At 34.4% G+C, this 15,947-nt stretch overlaps 1 protein-coding gene across 1 annotated transcript in view; it reads left to right on the forward strand.

The window, feature by feature from the left end:
- Window positions 1–15,947, forward strand: part of EYS (eyes shut homolog) — a 1,671,360-nt gene that overhangs the window by 403,511 nt on the left and 1,251,902 nt on the right. The window contains exon 12 of the mRNA XM_060167756.1: window positions 14,909–15,030. Coding sequence (XP_060023739.1) covers window positions 14,909–15,030 — 122 coding nt within the window. The remainder of the gene's footprint in view (window positions 1–14,908; window positions 15,031–15,947) is intronic.

Raw genomic sequence — 15,947 nt, forward strand, 5'->3', positions numbered from 1 at the left:
CTCTGCTTCAGAGATTTTAGTAGGTATGATGCATGCCTTTCCCCATGTTGTTTTAAGTAGGTAACATGTAATTGCTTCATCTTTGACATTTGATGGTTTACATGTTTGATATAATAGATTTAAGAGAACTCAGTGCTCTTAAAATTTGCTGTGGCCAAATATGTTTAACAAATATATATTTTGTGGATGATGCACATTTATTTTCAATGTTATGATGGACATAAATATACTCTGTAAAGTCTACTGAATAATTTAATCTCTAAGATATTCAGAAGAATATTATTTCTTGGAAATTTAAACATGACAAAATTTCTCATAAATAGTAATATTTTTTTGCATACAAGAGGAGTTTTATTGTATAGGAGTAAGATATAGGAATTTTTCTGTTCAATTCAATTTTAGGCTTTATCCTAAATTCACTGCCCTTAATCACCCTAGTTGTGCATTTATGCCATGAAATTGCTGAAATCATTTGACTGTTAATATTCAATGAATGCCTAGAGGTTTAGCTAACTTTTTTCAAGCTTATTTAAAGTCATTTCAGAGCACTCTCAAATAAGAGTGAATGTTTGTCCCTAGAACTTAATATCTGGGATATTTTTAAAAAGCCATGTATATATGCTGCTTGCATAGAATCACAAGAATTAAAAAAGTAATAATTTTCACCAGAGCCTATTATGCTCAACTGATGGGCAACTCAGAGATTAAATATGAAACAAAAGTAGATTTTTTAATTTAAAATTATTAACATGAAAATACCTGAAATTCCTTAGATTAAAAAAAAAAGCAGATTTGAGAAACATGAGAATGAGCACTGCGCTATGACTGAATTCACAAACTTGGGGCCTGGCGGCTGGGGTCAAAGGATGGCTCCCCTAAGAGTGGGGATAATAACACCTACTCACAGATTCCTTGCGAGGATAAAATGAGTCAGCAAATGTAAATTACCTAAAATAGTACATGGTCTGCTTTCAGGTCCAAGTGGTTTTCATTATTATATTACCCAAATCCTGTGTCAGGGTTTGCCTTATACAGACTCATTAGTGAGTCAAAGCTCCCTAAACATACAAGCCCCAGAAATACTTCTATGACATTGTCGTCTTTATTCTGTATTAATTTACTCTGAGTAGAAATTTACAGAAGCTACCAATTCACATTTATTTTCCAAAGTAAAATTAGTTTTTAAAATCTCATGACAAAACAAGCCCACTTGGGATACTAAAGTTTATGTTATAGACGAAGGCTGAGGGATGTGACAATAGGAGCCTCTTTTAGTCTCAGCCAGTATTGTTCTGTTTTTCAAACTTACCCTCACCAATTATTTTTACTTAAGATTGCTTAATTTATTGAATCACTGTGTCCCATATCTTAATCTGGAATCTAAATTTAAATTGCTTGTCCCAGGAAAAATATTCTTGAAAACTTTAATCCTGTCAGTGGTACTAGGATATGGGATTGGGAAAACGACAAGGCAAGGACCTAGCTGAACTATTAGAATGTGTTCCCTGATAAGTGCTACTGTTCTGCTTACAGAGCAAAGACTTTCTATTAATTTTAAGTGAATCGTATTTCCCACGTTGTGCAACATATCACAGCACTGGGATGCAAGGGGTTGTTGGGCCCAAGCTCACCTGCTCCTCATCAGACTAACAGCCAGCATCTTGAAGTTTGTATCCTGGGATCAAAATAAGCAGTACTGGGCTTCCCTGGTGGCGCAGTGGTTGAGAGTCCACCTGCCGACGCACGGGACACGGGTTTCCCCGGTCCGGGAAGATCCCACGTGCCGCGGAGCGGCTAGGCCTGTGAGCCATGGCCACTGAGCCTGCGCGTCCGGAGCCTGTGCTCCGCAATGGGAGAGGCCACAACAGTGAGAGGCCTGCATACAGAAAAAAAAAAAGATTCCCTTCCATTTGGGATGACCTGAGACCAATCAAAGTATAGCAGGAATATCAGTTAAAATTATTAAAAAACGAAATATTATCCTTCTATAATTTAATAGCTTTATTGAGATATAATTCATATACCATGAAATTTACCTGTTTCATGTGAACAAATCAGCAGATTTTAGCATATTTACAGACATGAGCAACCATCACTGAAAACTAATATAAGAACACTTCATTGCCCCTAAAAGAGACCCTGTACCCATTAGCAGTCTCTCCTCATCTTCCTCCCTGGCCCCAAGCCTAGACACCCACCAATCTGCTCTTCTCCTCTAGAGATTTGCTTATTCTGGACATTTAATATAAATGGAATTGTACAATATGTGATCTTTTGTAACTGGCTTCTTTCACTCAATATAATTACTGATAATGTAGGATTTATACCTGTAATTTTGCTATTTTTTCTATGTGTTTGATCTTTTCTTGTTCCACTATCCTCAATTATTGTCTTCTCTTTGTATAAAATAGATATTTTCTAGTATACAATTTCGATTCCTGTGTTCATCCTCTTAACCACAGACTATATTGTGTGGATGGCTGAACTTTTTGTAAAATAGATGGAACAAAAAAATATATAACAGGACAAATGTAATGAAAGTGGTGGTGAGACTGGCTTAAGAGAGATGATGTTCAATTATATTTCTTTAGAAACACAAGTGATGAAGAAGGGGAAAAGGATATGAATATTTCATCCATGCCTCTATGGGGTATCTAGCTTCATAAAAATGTATTATAAAGGATTAAAAATATTCCTGTTAGACTGACATTATTATCAATGGATTTGTCTTAATCTAAAATTTACATTGTTTTAAAATAAAATCTTAAAAAAACAAGACTTTCTTGCTTTGTCTCATATTGTCTTACATCTCTGTCATTTATTCTGTTCCTCAACCTGTATGCATTGAGATAATCTAATAAGATTTCTTTTTTATTTCCAGAATTAAAAATGATACACAAAAAGATATTTTTTTACCTGTGATTTTTTTAAAGAATAAAACTTAAGCTAAGATGGCAAAAAGAAAAAAAAATACAATTTTTAAAAACAAACAAAAAAATCAGAACTAATAGATGACAAACATATGCATTCAGGGTGAAACAAAAATTTTTGTTTGGATGTGAGCAACAAAAGAAGCCTTGAATAGAAATTACCAAGTAGACTTTATTAAAGAAGAATTTTGGAAACTTACATCCTCAATGGTGCAGTTTCAGTGAAGGATCAGAACGTGGTCCTTTAAAAAGCTTATAAACAAAAAAGCCTTATGCCTCATTGACATCAAAGCACATTGTTATTGGTTGACTTGTGTTCCCCCCAAATTCATGTATTAACATCCTAACTCCCTAGTGACTTAGGATGTGACCTGATTTGGAAATAGAATTACTTCCTAAACAATTAGTTAAGATACTCTGAGGTTTTACTGGAGTATGGAAAGCCCTAATCCAATATTAATGGTGTGCTTATAAAAAGAGGAAATTTGGACATATGCTCATAAAGAGACGGACCTGTAAAGATGAAGGCAGACATCAGGTGATGCTTCTGTGAGCCTTCGAACACCAAAGATGGACAGCAGACCACCAGAAGCTGGGGGAGGACTGGGACAGACTCCCCCTCACAGTCTCAGAAGGAACCAACCCTGCTGACACCTTGATCTTGGACTTCTTGCCTACAGAAATGTGAGAACAATAAATTTCTATTGTTTAAGCCACCCAGTTTCTCATACTTTGTTATGGTAGCCCTAGCAAATTCATGCACCCTGTATTATACATTTGTGGTAACATTGTGGATATTTTCAAATATGAGACAGTAGACATAAGTGGTCTCTTATTTCTAGCTTTAAGTAAAAGTCTCTTTTATTGAGACCCTCACAGCTAAAGACCACCAGAAACTCAACTGTAGTTGAACAGAGTTGAGTTTCTTGGCTCCACACAGTGGGGAAAGAGCATGCCATGGACCATTTGGGAGCATTTTAGTGCTAGGGTTTATTATGGCATTTGGGCTTGTGTTTAGTAAATTTGGAGATGGTTCCAGGAAGTTTGGTTTTTACTCTACATTGAGTGTTGTTAGAAGGTGGAGTATTTTTAAAATACTTAACTTGAAGATAGGAAGAACAGATCAGGCTAAAGCTGTAATTGGTTAAAGAAGCAGCAGAAGGACTTTCCTGGTTGTGCAGTGGTTAAGAATCTGCTTGCCAATGCAGGGGACACAGGATCGAGCCCTGGTCCGAGAAGATCCCACATGCTGTGGAGCAACTAAGCCTGTGCACCACAACTATTGAGCCTGTGCTCTAGAGCCCGTGAGCCACAACTACTGAAGCCCGTGAGCCTAGAGCCCATGCTCTGCAACAAGAGAGGCCACTGCAATGAGAAGCCCACGCACCGCAACCAAGAGTAGTCCCCGCTTGCCGCAACTAGAGAAAGCCTACACACAGCAATGAAGAACCAATGCGGCCAAAAATAAAAAATATAAATAAATAAATAAAAATTTAAAAATTATTTTAAAAAAAGAAGCAGCAGAAAAGGCAGGAAGGAGGAGTGTTGAACCATTTTGTGGTTGGACAATATTCTTGCTTTGTGATTGGACAGACATGGGCATGGAGGGATCTTATTTTCATCTCATGGACACAGAGAAACCTTGTCTGATAATGGTATTCCATGAAATGAGTTACCTTCAGCAGAATAGCACAGCCAGATTTTACAGCCAGTTCAGCTCAGCTAGCCCCAGGAAGGGGTTGCTTTGTTCTCTCTCACTTTAATTACCCACAAAGTATTTTATTAATATCTATAGGAGATAAAATAATTTTGTTACATATTTAATAAGAAATTAAAAGACCATATCTAAACATGGATTTTAATATTTTATTCATTCTTACTTGAAGGTATGTTGTTTCTAAAGAATAATAAAAATTATCTGAAGAGAGTAAATTATAAAATTAAGCTGAAAATAATTGAATTGATATGTTTGAATTCAGCCTGAAGTGTCAACCTGTTTTCTTAAGTAAAAAATAAAATGAAATGAAAAAACTCAGGCAACAAAAGCAAAAATAAACAAGTGTACTTACCTCAAACTAAAAAGCTTCTGCACAGCAAAGAAAATATGCAGCATATGAAAAAGCAAGATACAGATTGGGAGAAAATAGTTTGTAAACCATGTATCTGAAAAGTTAGCATCCAAACTTTATAAGGAAGTTACACATTCATTAGCAAAAAAACAAACTATCCAATTAAAAATGGGAAAAGGAAGAGATGTTTTTCCAAAGAGGACATACAAGTGGCCAATAGGTATACATAAAAAGGTGTTTAATGTTACTAACCATCAGGGAAATGCAAATTAAAACTATAAGATATCACCCCACACCTGTTAAGGTGGTTGTTATCGAAAATAATAAAAAATAACCTGTTGGCAAGGATTTTGAGAAAATGGAACCTACCCTTGTACACTGTTGGTTGTAATGTAAATTGGCATATTTCCATTATGGAAAACAGTACGGAACTACCAAATGATCTAACAATCCTCTTCTGGGTACATAAGCAAGGGAAATGAAATCGGTACCTCAAAGAGATATCTGTACTCCCAGGTTCATTGCAGCATTATTCACAATAGCCAAGGTATGGAAATAATCAAAGTGTCTGTGGAAAGATGGATGGATAAGGAAATTGTGGTTTGTATATGAATAATATTCAGCCTTAAAAAAAAAGAAGGTAATCCAGCCATTTGCTACAACATGGATGAACCTTTCACATTATGCTAAGTGAAATAAGCCAGAGACAGAAAGGAAAACACTACATGATCTTGTTTATATATGGAATCTGAGAAGTAAGATACAAAAATTAGAGAGTAGAACAGTGGTTACTAGGGGCCCTAAGGTGGGGTAAATGTGGAGATGTTGGTCAAAGGGAACTAAGCTGTGGTTCTGTAGGATGAATGAATCTAGAGATCTATTATACAGCATGATGACTGTAGTTAGTAATACTCTAGATTTCTGGAGTTCTCATCACACACACACAAAATGATAACCTTGTGAGAAGATATGTTAATTAGATGATCACAGTAATCATTTCACTGTGAATACGTACATCAAATAATGTTGTACACCCTGAATATACACAATTTTATTATTGTTTTTTAAAAATTATAAATTCTCATATACAGTTATGATTTGTAAAATACATCTACATCATTTACTACGAGTAAATGAGGATTATGAGAGAAATCATATCTCCCATAAAAATCATGGCTCACTGTTCCTTGAACTGCATGAAATTTCTGGCTAATAGGTAACAGTAGCCTTCTTTGGGTATTTACAATGCACAACAAATACATTACCACCTAATATCCATCAAAGACATATAGTATGATCTAGCTTTTCTGTTTATTAAAAAGCGCTTTGGAATTTGGATAGTAGATTCATAATGGGTTTTAAGAGGATATAAAAAGTAATTCTTTAATATTTTGAGGTATGCTTCATTAGGCACTACTGTTTACTCAATCCATATATCACTTTCTCTCATTGCAGAGACAAAATTTATAATATCCAGTCTGATTCTTTCCAGTTTTTCTTGCAGATTGCAGAAGTTGGATGACTTCATTTCCATGTCATTTATCTTTATAATGGATGACATTATGCCTTTATTACTGTCACACCTCCTATATGACTCCTATAGGACAGGAAAATAGCCCCTAACCTATTATTTACTAACTTATAACATTGCCACATTTCTATAAATATCTGAATTCTGCTATCACTTTAAAATTTTAAACGTCAGTTTTCTTTGTTTATATAAATCATCATAAATTAAAATGCAAACTACTAGACTAATATGGACTCAGGCTTAGCATCTTCACATTTTTATAAGCATCTACATCCACTTAGACCTTTTAAAAATAGTATTTTTCTTTAAGAAGTTTAACAACATCATAAAGAACTTGATACTGAAAATGATGCATATACTCAAAAGTAACATACTAATTTGAGTGATGCAAATTTCAGCCAGAGGAAAAATAGTTCAGTTAAATGCACATTACTACTAATAATGCAATTTTAGTGGAAAGCTCAGCATTTATGATTTTGCAAATTGAAGGCATAGTTGTAAAAAGAAGCTAGTGAAAATAGGTTTTTAATTTTTCCTACCAATGACGTATGCAAATAAAATGTATATTATCTTGGTTTCTCAATTGTAAATTGTGTTAACAGCATATAGTTTTCAGGAAACAAAACCTCAGGGGAAAAATAAACATTATATATGTATTTAAGTACAACTTGGAAATACAATGTGATTCTCAGTATAAAAAGGCCAAGGATACTTCATTACCACTATTTAAGGTCATTTTTAAGGTTTTAACAGCTTTTCAGTATGTACAGATCCAAGTCCTGTGGATCATAAAGCATTTTATGATCTTCTCTCAAATTACAGAGCTATCATTTCAAATTAGTGAAGTTCATTTAACACATCCTCATTTTTCTCACATATTCACTAACATTATCACATAATGACATTAACATCTTTGACACTGGGGTGCATTTTTACAATAATGATATATTAATCACTTTGTCAGAACTTAACTGGCAATTTTTACACCCTTGCATTAGTTTCCTTTGAGTGCTGTAACTAATTGTCACAAACCTACAACAGTACAAATTTTCTTTTTTATAGTTCTGGGGCCTGAAGTCTACAATAAGACGTTGGCAAGGCTGGGCTCCTCTGAAGACTTTCCTACCTTTTCAGGTTCTAGAGACTCCTTGAATTCCTTGGCTGAGATGCGTTCCTTTTATCAGCCCAACCTCTTGCTTTAATCATCCTATCTTTTTCTGTCTTTCAATTTCTTGCCTCTCCTTTGCAGTACCCTTGTGATTACTTTTGGGGCCCACCTGATAAACCAATATAATCTCACCATATCAAGATCTTTATTTTAACCACATCTGCAAATCCTTGCTTACCATATAAGGCAACATTCACAGGCTCCAGGAATTAAGGCCCGGATACCTTTGAGGGGAAGGCATTTTTCAGTTTACTACAGTACCCTTAATGGCACGTACAATAAAGTCTCTTAGTCAATGGCCTCTTATGATCAATGAAATACAGTAAAACTCATCTCCTTCCTTGCTGTGTTTTCCCTTGAGAACTATTTGATTTCAATTCCCTGGACTTCTCACCTCTGGTCTTCATCTCTTTGTAGAGTGCCCTCCCTACCCCTCTATCTAGCCTTGATAATGTATGTCACTATTTTAGGACTCACTTTATTTTTTAAAAAATTTTATTGGAGTATAGTTGATTTACAATGTTGTGTTAGTTCCAGGTGTACAGCAAAGTGAATCAGTTATACATATACATATATCCACTCTTCTTTAGATTCTTTTCCATATAGGCCATTACAGAGTATTGAGTAGAGTTCACTGTGCTATACAGTAGGTCCTTATTAGTTATCTATTTATATATCGTAGTGTGTATATGTCGATCCCCATCTTCCAATCTATCTCTCCCCCCATTCTCACCCCTAGTAACCATAGTTTGCTTTCTATATCTGTGACTCTATTTCCGTTTTGTAGATAAGTTCATTTGTAGCCTTATTTTTAGCTTCCACATATAAGATATATCATATGATATTTGTCATTCTCTGTCTGACTTACTTCACTCAGTATGACAACCTCTAGGTGTATCCAATATTACCTCTTCAGGAAGCTTTCCAGTGTCACTTACAATGCCTTAGTTACCTTTATACATGATTAGATTAGTTTTCTATGCTATATAACACGTTATCAGAAACTTAGCAGTTTAAAACAACTCACATTTATCATCTCACAATTTCTGCAGGTCAGAAGTCTGGGTGTGACTTAGCTGAGTTTCTGTTCCTGGTCCCGCAAGGCTGAGGTCAAATATTTGCCTGGGTTGTGAGCTGATCTGAGGCCCAGGTTCCTCTCCAAGCTCACTAGTTGTTGGTAGAACTTAGTTTCTTGTGGTTTTGAGGTCAGTTCTCTGGCCTCACTTTCTTACTGGCTGTTTACCTGAAGATTCTCAGCTCCTAGGAACCACAGGCTCTTCCCTGCCATGTGGCGCTCTCCAAAACACAGTCTTCATTCTGCTCCTTCCAGGCAAGCAGGAGAATGAACGAACTTCTTTTCAAGTCTTAAAGTCTTTTAAAGTCTTACATGATTTGGTGGGACTTACCCAAGATAATCTCTCTCTTGATTAACTCCAACTTGTCTGATCAGTCGACAGTAATTATATCCACAAATCCCTTCCACAATATAATGTAATATAATCATTGGGGTGATGTTCCATCACATTGGCAAATCTCACCCAACTCAAAGGGAGAGGATTCTACAACCCAGGTACGCTGGGGGTGAGGATCTTGGGGGCTCTGTTAGGATTCTGCCAGCACAGAATCACAGTCACCACTGTGACTCCTTAGCATGAGAAACTGACCACATGTACCCGTCATGACACTGCATTGATTTAAACCACTCATTGTTTATAACCCCAATATCTACCACACTTCTTGCCACATGGTAGGGACTCATTTAATATTTGTATAAGAAATAAATATACAAGTCAGCACGGCATTGAGGGTGCAGTGAACTCATGCTTATTCTGTAAAACAGATTCTTGTATGAGTATTTTCTCGCATATGAATATATTATTCTTCAGCACTTGAATGGATTATATGCATGAAATTATTTATGAAAGAGACAAGCTAAATTAACTTCCTACTAGCAAAGCAAAACACCTTTTCTCACAATTAAATATTTAGAAGTAGGTAATTAGAACAAAAGGGTGTGCATGAGAGCTTAAGGATAATTCATTTTTTCATGTGTTTCTGGCATATGTTTGTTCAATGTCATTTCTCTTATTTTACAAATAAATATACTTTCATTATTATAAAATAGTATCCAGAAATGTATCATTTGCAGTACACTTCAATCTCATCATAATGGTTTAAAGACAAAGAACAGGCTTTTTTCCTATTTGAATTCTCCATACTGCCTACCATAGCTCTTGCAAAAAATATCCACTTAATGTATTTTTTGTTGAAGGAAATCTTTATTTCTATGCTATTTGGAAGTAGTGTTGTATTTTTAGTTCTTTTTACCATCCTTGGAAACTTGAAATCCTTCTATTCAACTTGGTCCAGTTTCTATTGCTCTTATTTTTTGGACATTAACTATCATTTGGGGTTTTTCACTGTATATAGATCATTGTCTTTGGTAGTTTCTAGGGCCCTTTGGGACCACCATAGTTTTATCAATTACCACTGTACTTTTAAACTTTGAAAACTTTATCCCATATCCCAATTCTCTGTATTATACCCTGATCCCTATAGTTGCAAAATTACTGATAAAAGCTGAGCAGTTAAAGGACATAATGATTACAGGACATTCTCTTCTCTGAGGTATTCAGCCAGGCATTTTTAGAACGTATATGTATACTTATATGCTACAATTTGGAGAATAAATGTTATTAATTAAATACTTTCCAAAAAGTTAATATCCACATATATTAACCATACCTGGAAAACTGACACCCAAATAATGATTTTGCTTTATGAACAATTTGATGATGTTTACGCCTCACTTTTTATTTCATCTGGATCCCCTTGGGTCAAGTCGGCTTATTTCTTATCTCCAAATACTTGTGTGCATTTCATCCAATGACAATCACTTTATTTCTCTATATTATCTGAGTAAAACTTAAAATTTAGTTTCAGGACTGATGTGTTGGTCTTAAGATTGAAGGCTTATTACAGTGACATTTTTTCATTGTTTATTTGTTTTGAGAGTAGCAAGAAATCTATCAAGCAAAACTTATAATGATTGCAACCTCCAGGGTACCAGAAATAAAACATAAGGAAGCATCAAATCATTAATAATGTACTTTCTTAATTGCAATGTCTTCAGAGAACATTATTGAACAAGAGGTGAGAAGTATGAAGAAACAAAATAGTATTTTAAAAATGCTGTCATTTAACATTGCTGCCTGCTGGTACTTTGTTAGATGAAGCATAGTAATCATAAATAACATTTCTTTCTTAAATTGTAATGTAGAGAAAGAGAGAGGATCGCAATGATAATATGGAAGATAATTATGAGTCATTGCCTAGAGACTAAATTGGATGCATTTATGCAGAAATATGCCAGAGGGAACTTGTTCATTGGATATGCACTGACACTGATTCTTTCCTTTGAGTTTCTCATTGTGAATTTGGACCTTGTGAAACTAGTAATCCTTGTGAGAATGGATCTGTGTGTAGAGAGAAAATGGATCTGGAAGCATTTCCCCTTGGGTACAAGTGTCAGTGTGGGAGGGCTTTGCAGGTCCCCAGGGTGAGATCACTGTCAGTCCTGCTTGCATGGACCTGGTTATGACCTTGAACTCACTCAGCCACAGCCATTCTTATAGAGCAGTCAACTAAGACTCTCTCTGATGGAGGAATGGAATAGTTCAGGATGCAACCATGGCTATCTAGTGAAGGTTATCGGCCTTCAATATCAAAATGAGTGCCAATTATTTTCACAAAACACTCCAATTCTGACAAATTAATTTATATTTATGTGGGTCATAATGGTAACAAATGAGAAAATTTAATGAGATGTGATCTCTATGTTCTGGTGTGAGAATTAACCATTTTTCTTTGCTTTTTAATGGTAGATTTTTTTGAAGTATTTATGTGTAGGTACGGGAAAGCACTATTTACAATGATTTAAAATTATTTTAGCCCATCTATTACACACACACACATACTTTTTCCTACTGAAATATGTATTCCTGAAGGAATATAAATTTACAAAGGAAAAAGAAAGAGTTAGGAAGAAAAAAAGAAAAAATGGAAGGAAAGGGAAAAAAGAAATATTGAATGTTGGAACATGGATTATTCTGTGGAATAGCATGCCAATAATAGATAATTTTATTAGGACACAGGAAAATCAAGGCATAAAATAGCCCTGTGAAGTGGATATGGCTAAGAGCCATGAGAGAGGAAAAAAAAAATGAAAAAGAAAGAGACAGTGAGCTAGAAGGAGTTGGGAAAAAATGTCCATCTTATTTTGCCTTATTTAACCTCTTTTAAAATATATTTTTGCAATTTTTACATGATCCCTCACTAAATGAATAAATGGTTAAAATAAAGTAATGTATGAAAAAGCACATTTTGATAGAAAGGTATTTTGTTTTTAAATGGTATCATTTAAATGAAAGTGTGATTTTTAAATCAAATATCTGCAAATGCATGTCCTTAAGAAGTGTAATAATTTTTTTAATTGGGTGAAGAACCCCAGGTTTAAAATAACAGGTAGAGGTGGGGCCCTAGCAAACTGTAATATCTACATAGATATTAATATAGAATTAATTGTTCTAACACTGTGTCTTCTAAGCAAAATATATTTTGGGGTTGTGGGCCACCTCTTTGCTACTCCTGATTTAAACCAATATTACTGTCTTTTTTTTTTTTAGATTTTGGTACTTAAAAGATTGTGTTTTAAAATGTGTGAAATTCTCAGATTACCTTGAAATAATTCACTATTATCTTATTTCTGAGTTCAAACCCAAAGGCTTTTGGGGGTGTTGGGAATTGTTCTCAAATTTCTGGGGCTCACTAGAAATAAGGAAGGCATGGTTGTATGCCTGAGAGAGAGGTCAACAAATTTTTTAGATCTAGATAGCCCTAGTATCAGGGTAATATATGGTTATATATGGTCACTTCTTATATGTTCTGAGTGACATAAATATATATATAATTTTATAAGTCTCTGTAAATATTTTAATTCTTAATTTCTTATACTATAAGAAAATACAATTGCCAAATATGTTACATATAATACAATGCTACCTATTAAATTTTTGGAGATCATACATTATATACTATGGAAATGTGAATTTTGGATACCTGATATATTGATATATTTTATAATAGCATTATCCATAATATATTTTGGACAATGTCCAAGGAGATTTAACTACTAGAGAACTAAAACATTTATTAAAAATTATATCACACATGTAAGCTGATATCAGCATAAAACTATGACACTGTATTCTTAACACTTTCTCAAAAATAAAATAGCATGGGAAGCCAAAATTTTGAATTCACATTAGTAGTAGTATTTTTACATGACTATATATGAGAAACAATTATTAATATGTATATGTCAATTTATAAATCTCAAAAATTATGTGGTTATTCATCACATTGGCAGTACATTATTAAAATATTCACCTCTGTATTTTAACCACAAAGTTTTATGTTACCAGAAACTTTGACTCAGTACAACTAAAGTATGATGTTTCATGTTTAAGTATAGAATGAATAATACATACAGATTAATAGAAGTCTTATCTGATGAAAATTTCAATTCAAAATAGTAGTATGGAATATTTATAAGCAAAGACATACAAATACAGTGACTGTATTTTCTGGTAAAAATAATAACAACAAAACAAGTCAATATGCTTAAAAAGTATTTTCTGATAAAATGGTGATTTATCACATAGTCCATAGTTAACAAATTAGACGTGAGAAAAACAATTTGTTTATTTGTTTTAAACTTTAAACAAATTATGTTTGTTTATTTTCCCTACGGTAACCAATTTAATTTTCTAGGTTCTCATTGGGCCCATAGCTCATTTCTTAGATTCCTAACCCAGAATAGTTAACATTCAGAAAGTAAACTCTGTCTTTCAGACCCTTTGTTAATTTCAATTTATCTTTTGCTGTAAGTTTTCTTATAAAAGAGTTTATCATTTATCTACATGGAGAACATCTGCATCTATGCTGACATTAATTTGACTCCAGCTGTTTGTTACTTGCCAATTTGCATCAGTATCCAACATGACTTATAATCATGAACATTTTAAAAAATATCATTATGACTCATGGTACTCCACAATGTCTTAATTACATATTGTATTGCATTTGGGTTTAATTTGTTAACATACCTAATGTCCTATATACAATATAAAGATACACCAACAGATACCATTTTATTTCATTAATTTATTTATAGCTATAGCTGTATATTTATTAATCATTTATTTTCAATGAGATGCTAAAAACTAGGTTTCTTGATTTAAAAAAGTAAAGTAAAAGAAAAGTAAAATCTTGTCTAAAGAGCTGTCAACTCTGTCTCCCTTGACTCTGGTTGGTGGCCATGGGCTGTCTTGCTTTCCTTCAAGGCCACAGTTACATTTGTTGTGCAGAATCCTGGCTGCAGAAACCTAGAAGCCACACAGTGCATTGACAAAGCTGTTTCCACCCAGGACCTACTCGTTTAATGAGAGTAGGATCAGGAACAGGCATGCGGCACAGAGTCAGTGCGACTGCTTTGTGGGTCTCAGGAATGGTGGGGACCCAGGCACCAATCCCGCCTGCTGCAACCATGATCAAGCTGCCATCAGGTCCTTGAGATGCTTCAGAGACTGTTCTTTTTCCATCATTAATGGTAAAATAGAGGACAGATTCTGATCATTACTTTTAAAAGATTATGGTGAAATGTGAAAGCTCTTTTTAACTAAGGTTTAGTAGTTCTATTTCAACTTTCAGATCACTTTGCACTTTAAAGTACCTTGTCACACAAAGAACTTTATAAACCAGTTAACTTCCTGTTTATTAAACCTAAAACAATCTGGTAAAAGGTAATGATACAAAAGTGACCCATTTACCATAGGCATTGTTTACTGACAAAACAAAAGAGATAGAGAGAAAACGGGATATTTTCATTGTTGCTTTGCAAATTGTTACCATATATTCATCGTGATTGTTCTCATTTCAAATAATTCAAGTTTTTAAGTTAACAGAACTGAGCAAGATAATTATTTAGAAACTGTTGTAGAAAATTGTGTAATGGAGTACAAAATATAAAAATTCACACTTTCTTTGGTTAAAAGTGAAATGCATTCAGATGAATACAACATTCTTTAGGGTAATTAACATTATACCATGATTAAAGGAATGTTAAGAGTTTTCTTTCTGTTGCTTTCAGTGGTTGATGGCTTCTCCTGTTTATGCAGTCTCTGCTCTGCTGGTCTGAGGTGTAAACACGACTTTGATGACTGCATCCTAAATGCCCATGAGAACAATTCTACCTGCAAAGATCTGCGTCTGGTTAGTATCCATGAATATTATTAATATATCTGAATGTGGGCTAGCATAAATTAACCCTTACAGGTATAGCTGACATTTGCCTTTGTTGCATGTTGGTATGTGTATATATACATGTGCATACTTATAAAGATTAGAAAACAGAAACTCAAGCAATATTTTCTTAACCTAGTAGTAAAAGGATATTCTATTTACCACCATATATAGGTTAATGTAAATATTATAAAATGAGTAGTTTACTCTTTGGATTCACTACTCTTGGTGACATTGAGTTTGTGTAAGATTTCAGAAGTTATTCTAAAAATGATGTTAATCTTATAGGAACCACTTTCATCTAACTCAAGGTATTGTATACACATATGTTATATATTTCATCGTCATTTATAATCTTGCATTCTATTTTGATTTCCATCGCTTGCTGTATCCCCATCATTTCCTTCATTCATCTGCGTTGGTGCTGTCCCTTCGGTACATATCCATTTGTCATCGCCTTTGTCACAAGCATGTGCCATTCTGCCTTAGACTGTGACACAGTTGGCAAATCAATGGGATCCCCTCTGGCCCTCTGGCTCCTCATTTTTCAGGAAGCCTGACATAAAAAAAAATGTCTACTCAAGGTGGATTCATGGACCTGCTTTAGAAAATATATGACAGGCAACACAAGTTAATGCTGTGACACCAGTGCAGGCTCAGAGCTGAGGCTGTAGCATCAGATCTGGCTTTCACAAAAGGACTACACTAGTTGAAGTTAGGAAAAAACGCTTTGAAAAACAGATCTGTTTTCATCCATATTTCAACTATCAGTGTACTGACATTGTTTTAACAATAAAAAGATAATTTGTGGCTACTTGTTTCCTTGTACAAGGAAGGCAGACACCTAAATGAAGAATTATAACTAAGGTCTGGATAGCCGTGACCAG

This window comes from Lagenorhynchus albirostris, chromosome 12, assembly GCF_949774975.1.
Source record: "Lagenorhynchus albirostris chromosome 12, mLagAlb1.1, whole genome shotgun sequence".
Taxonomy (NCBI): domain Eukaryota; kingdom Metazoa; phylum Chordata; class Mammalia; order Artiodactyla; family Delphinidae; genus Lagenorhynchus; species Lagenorhynchus albirostris.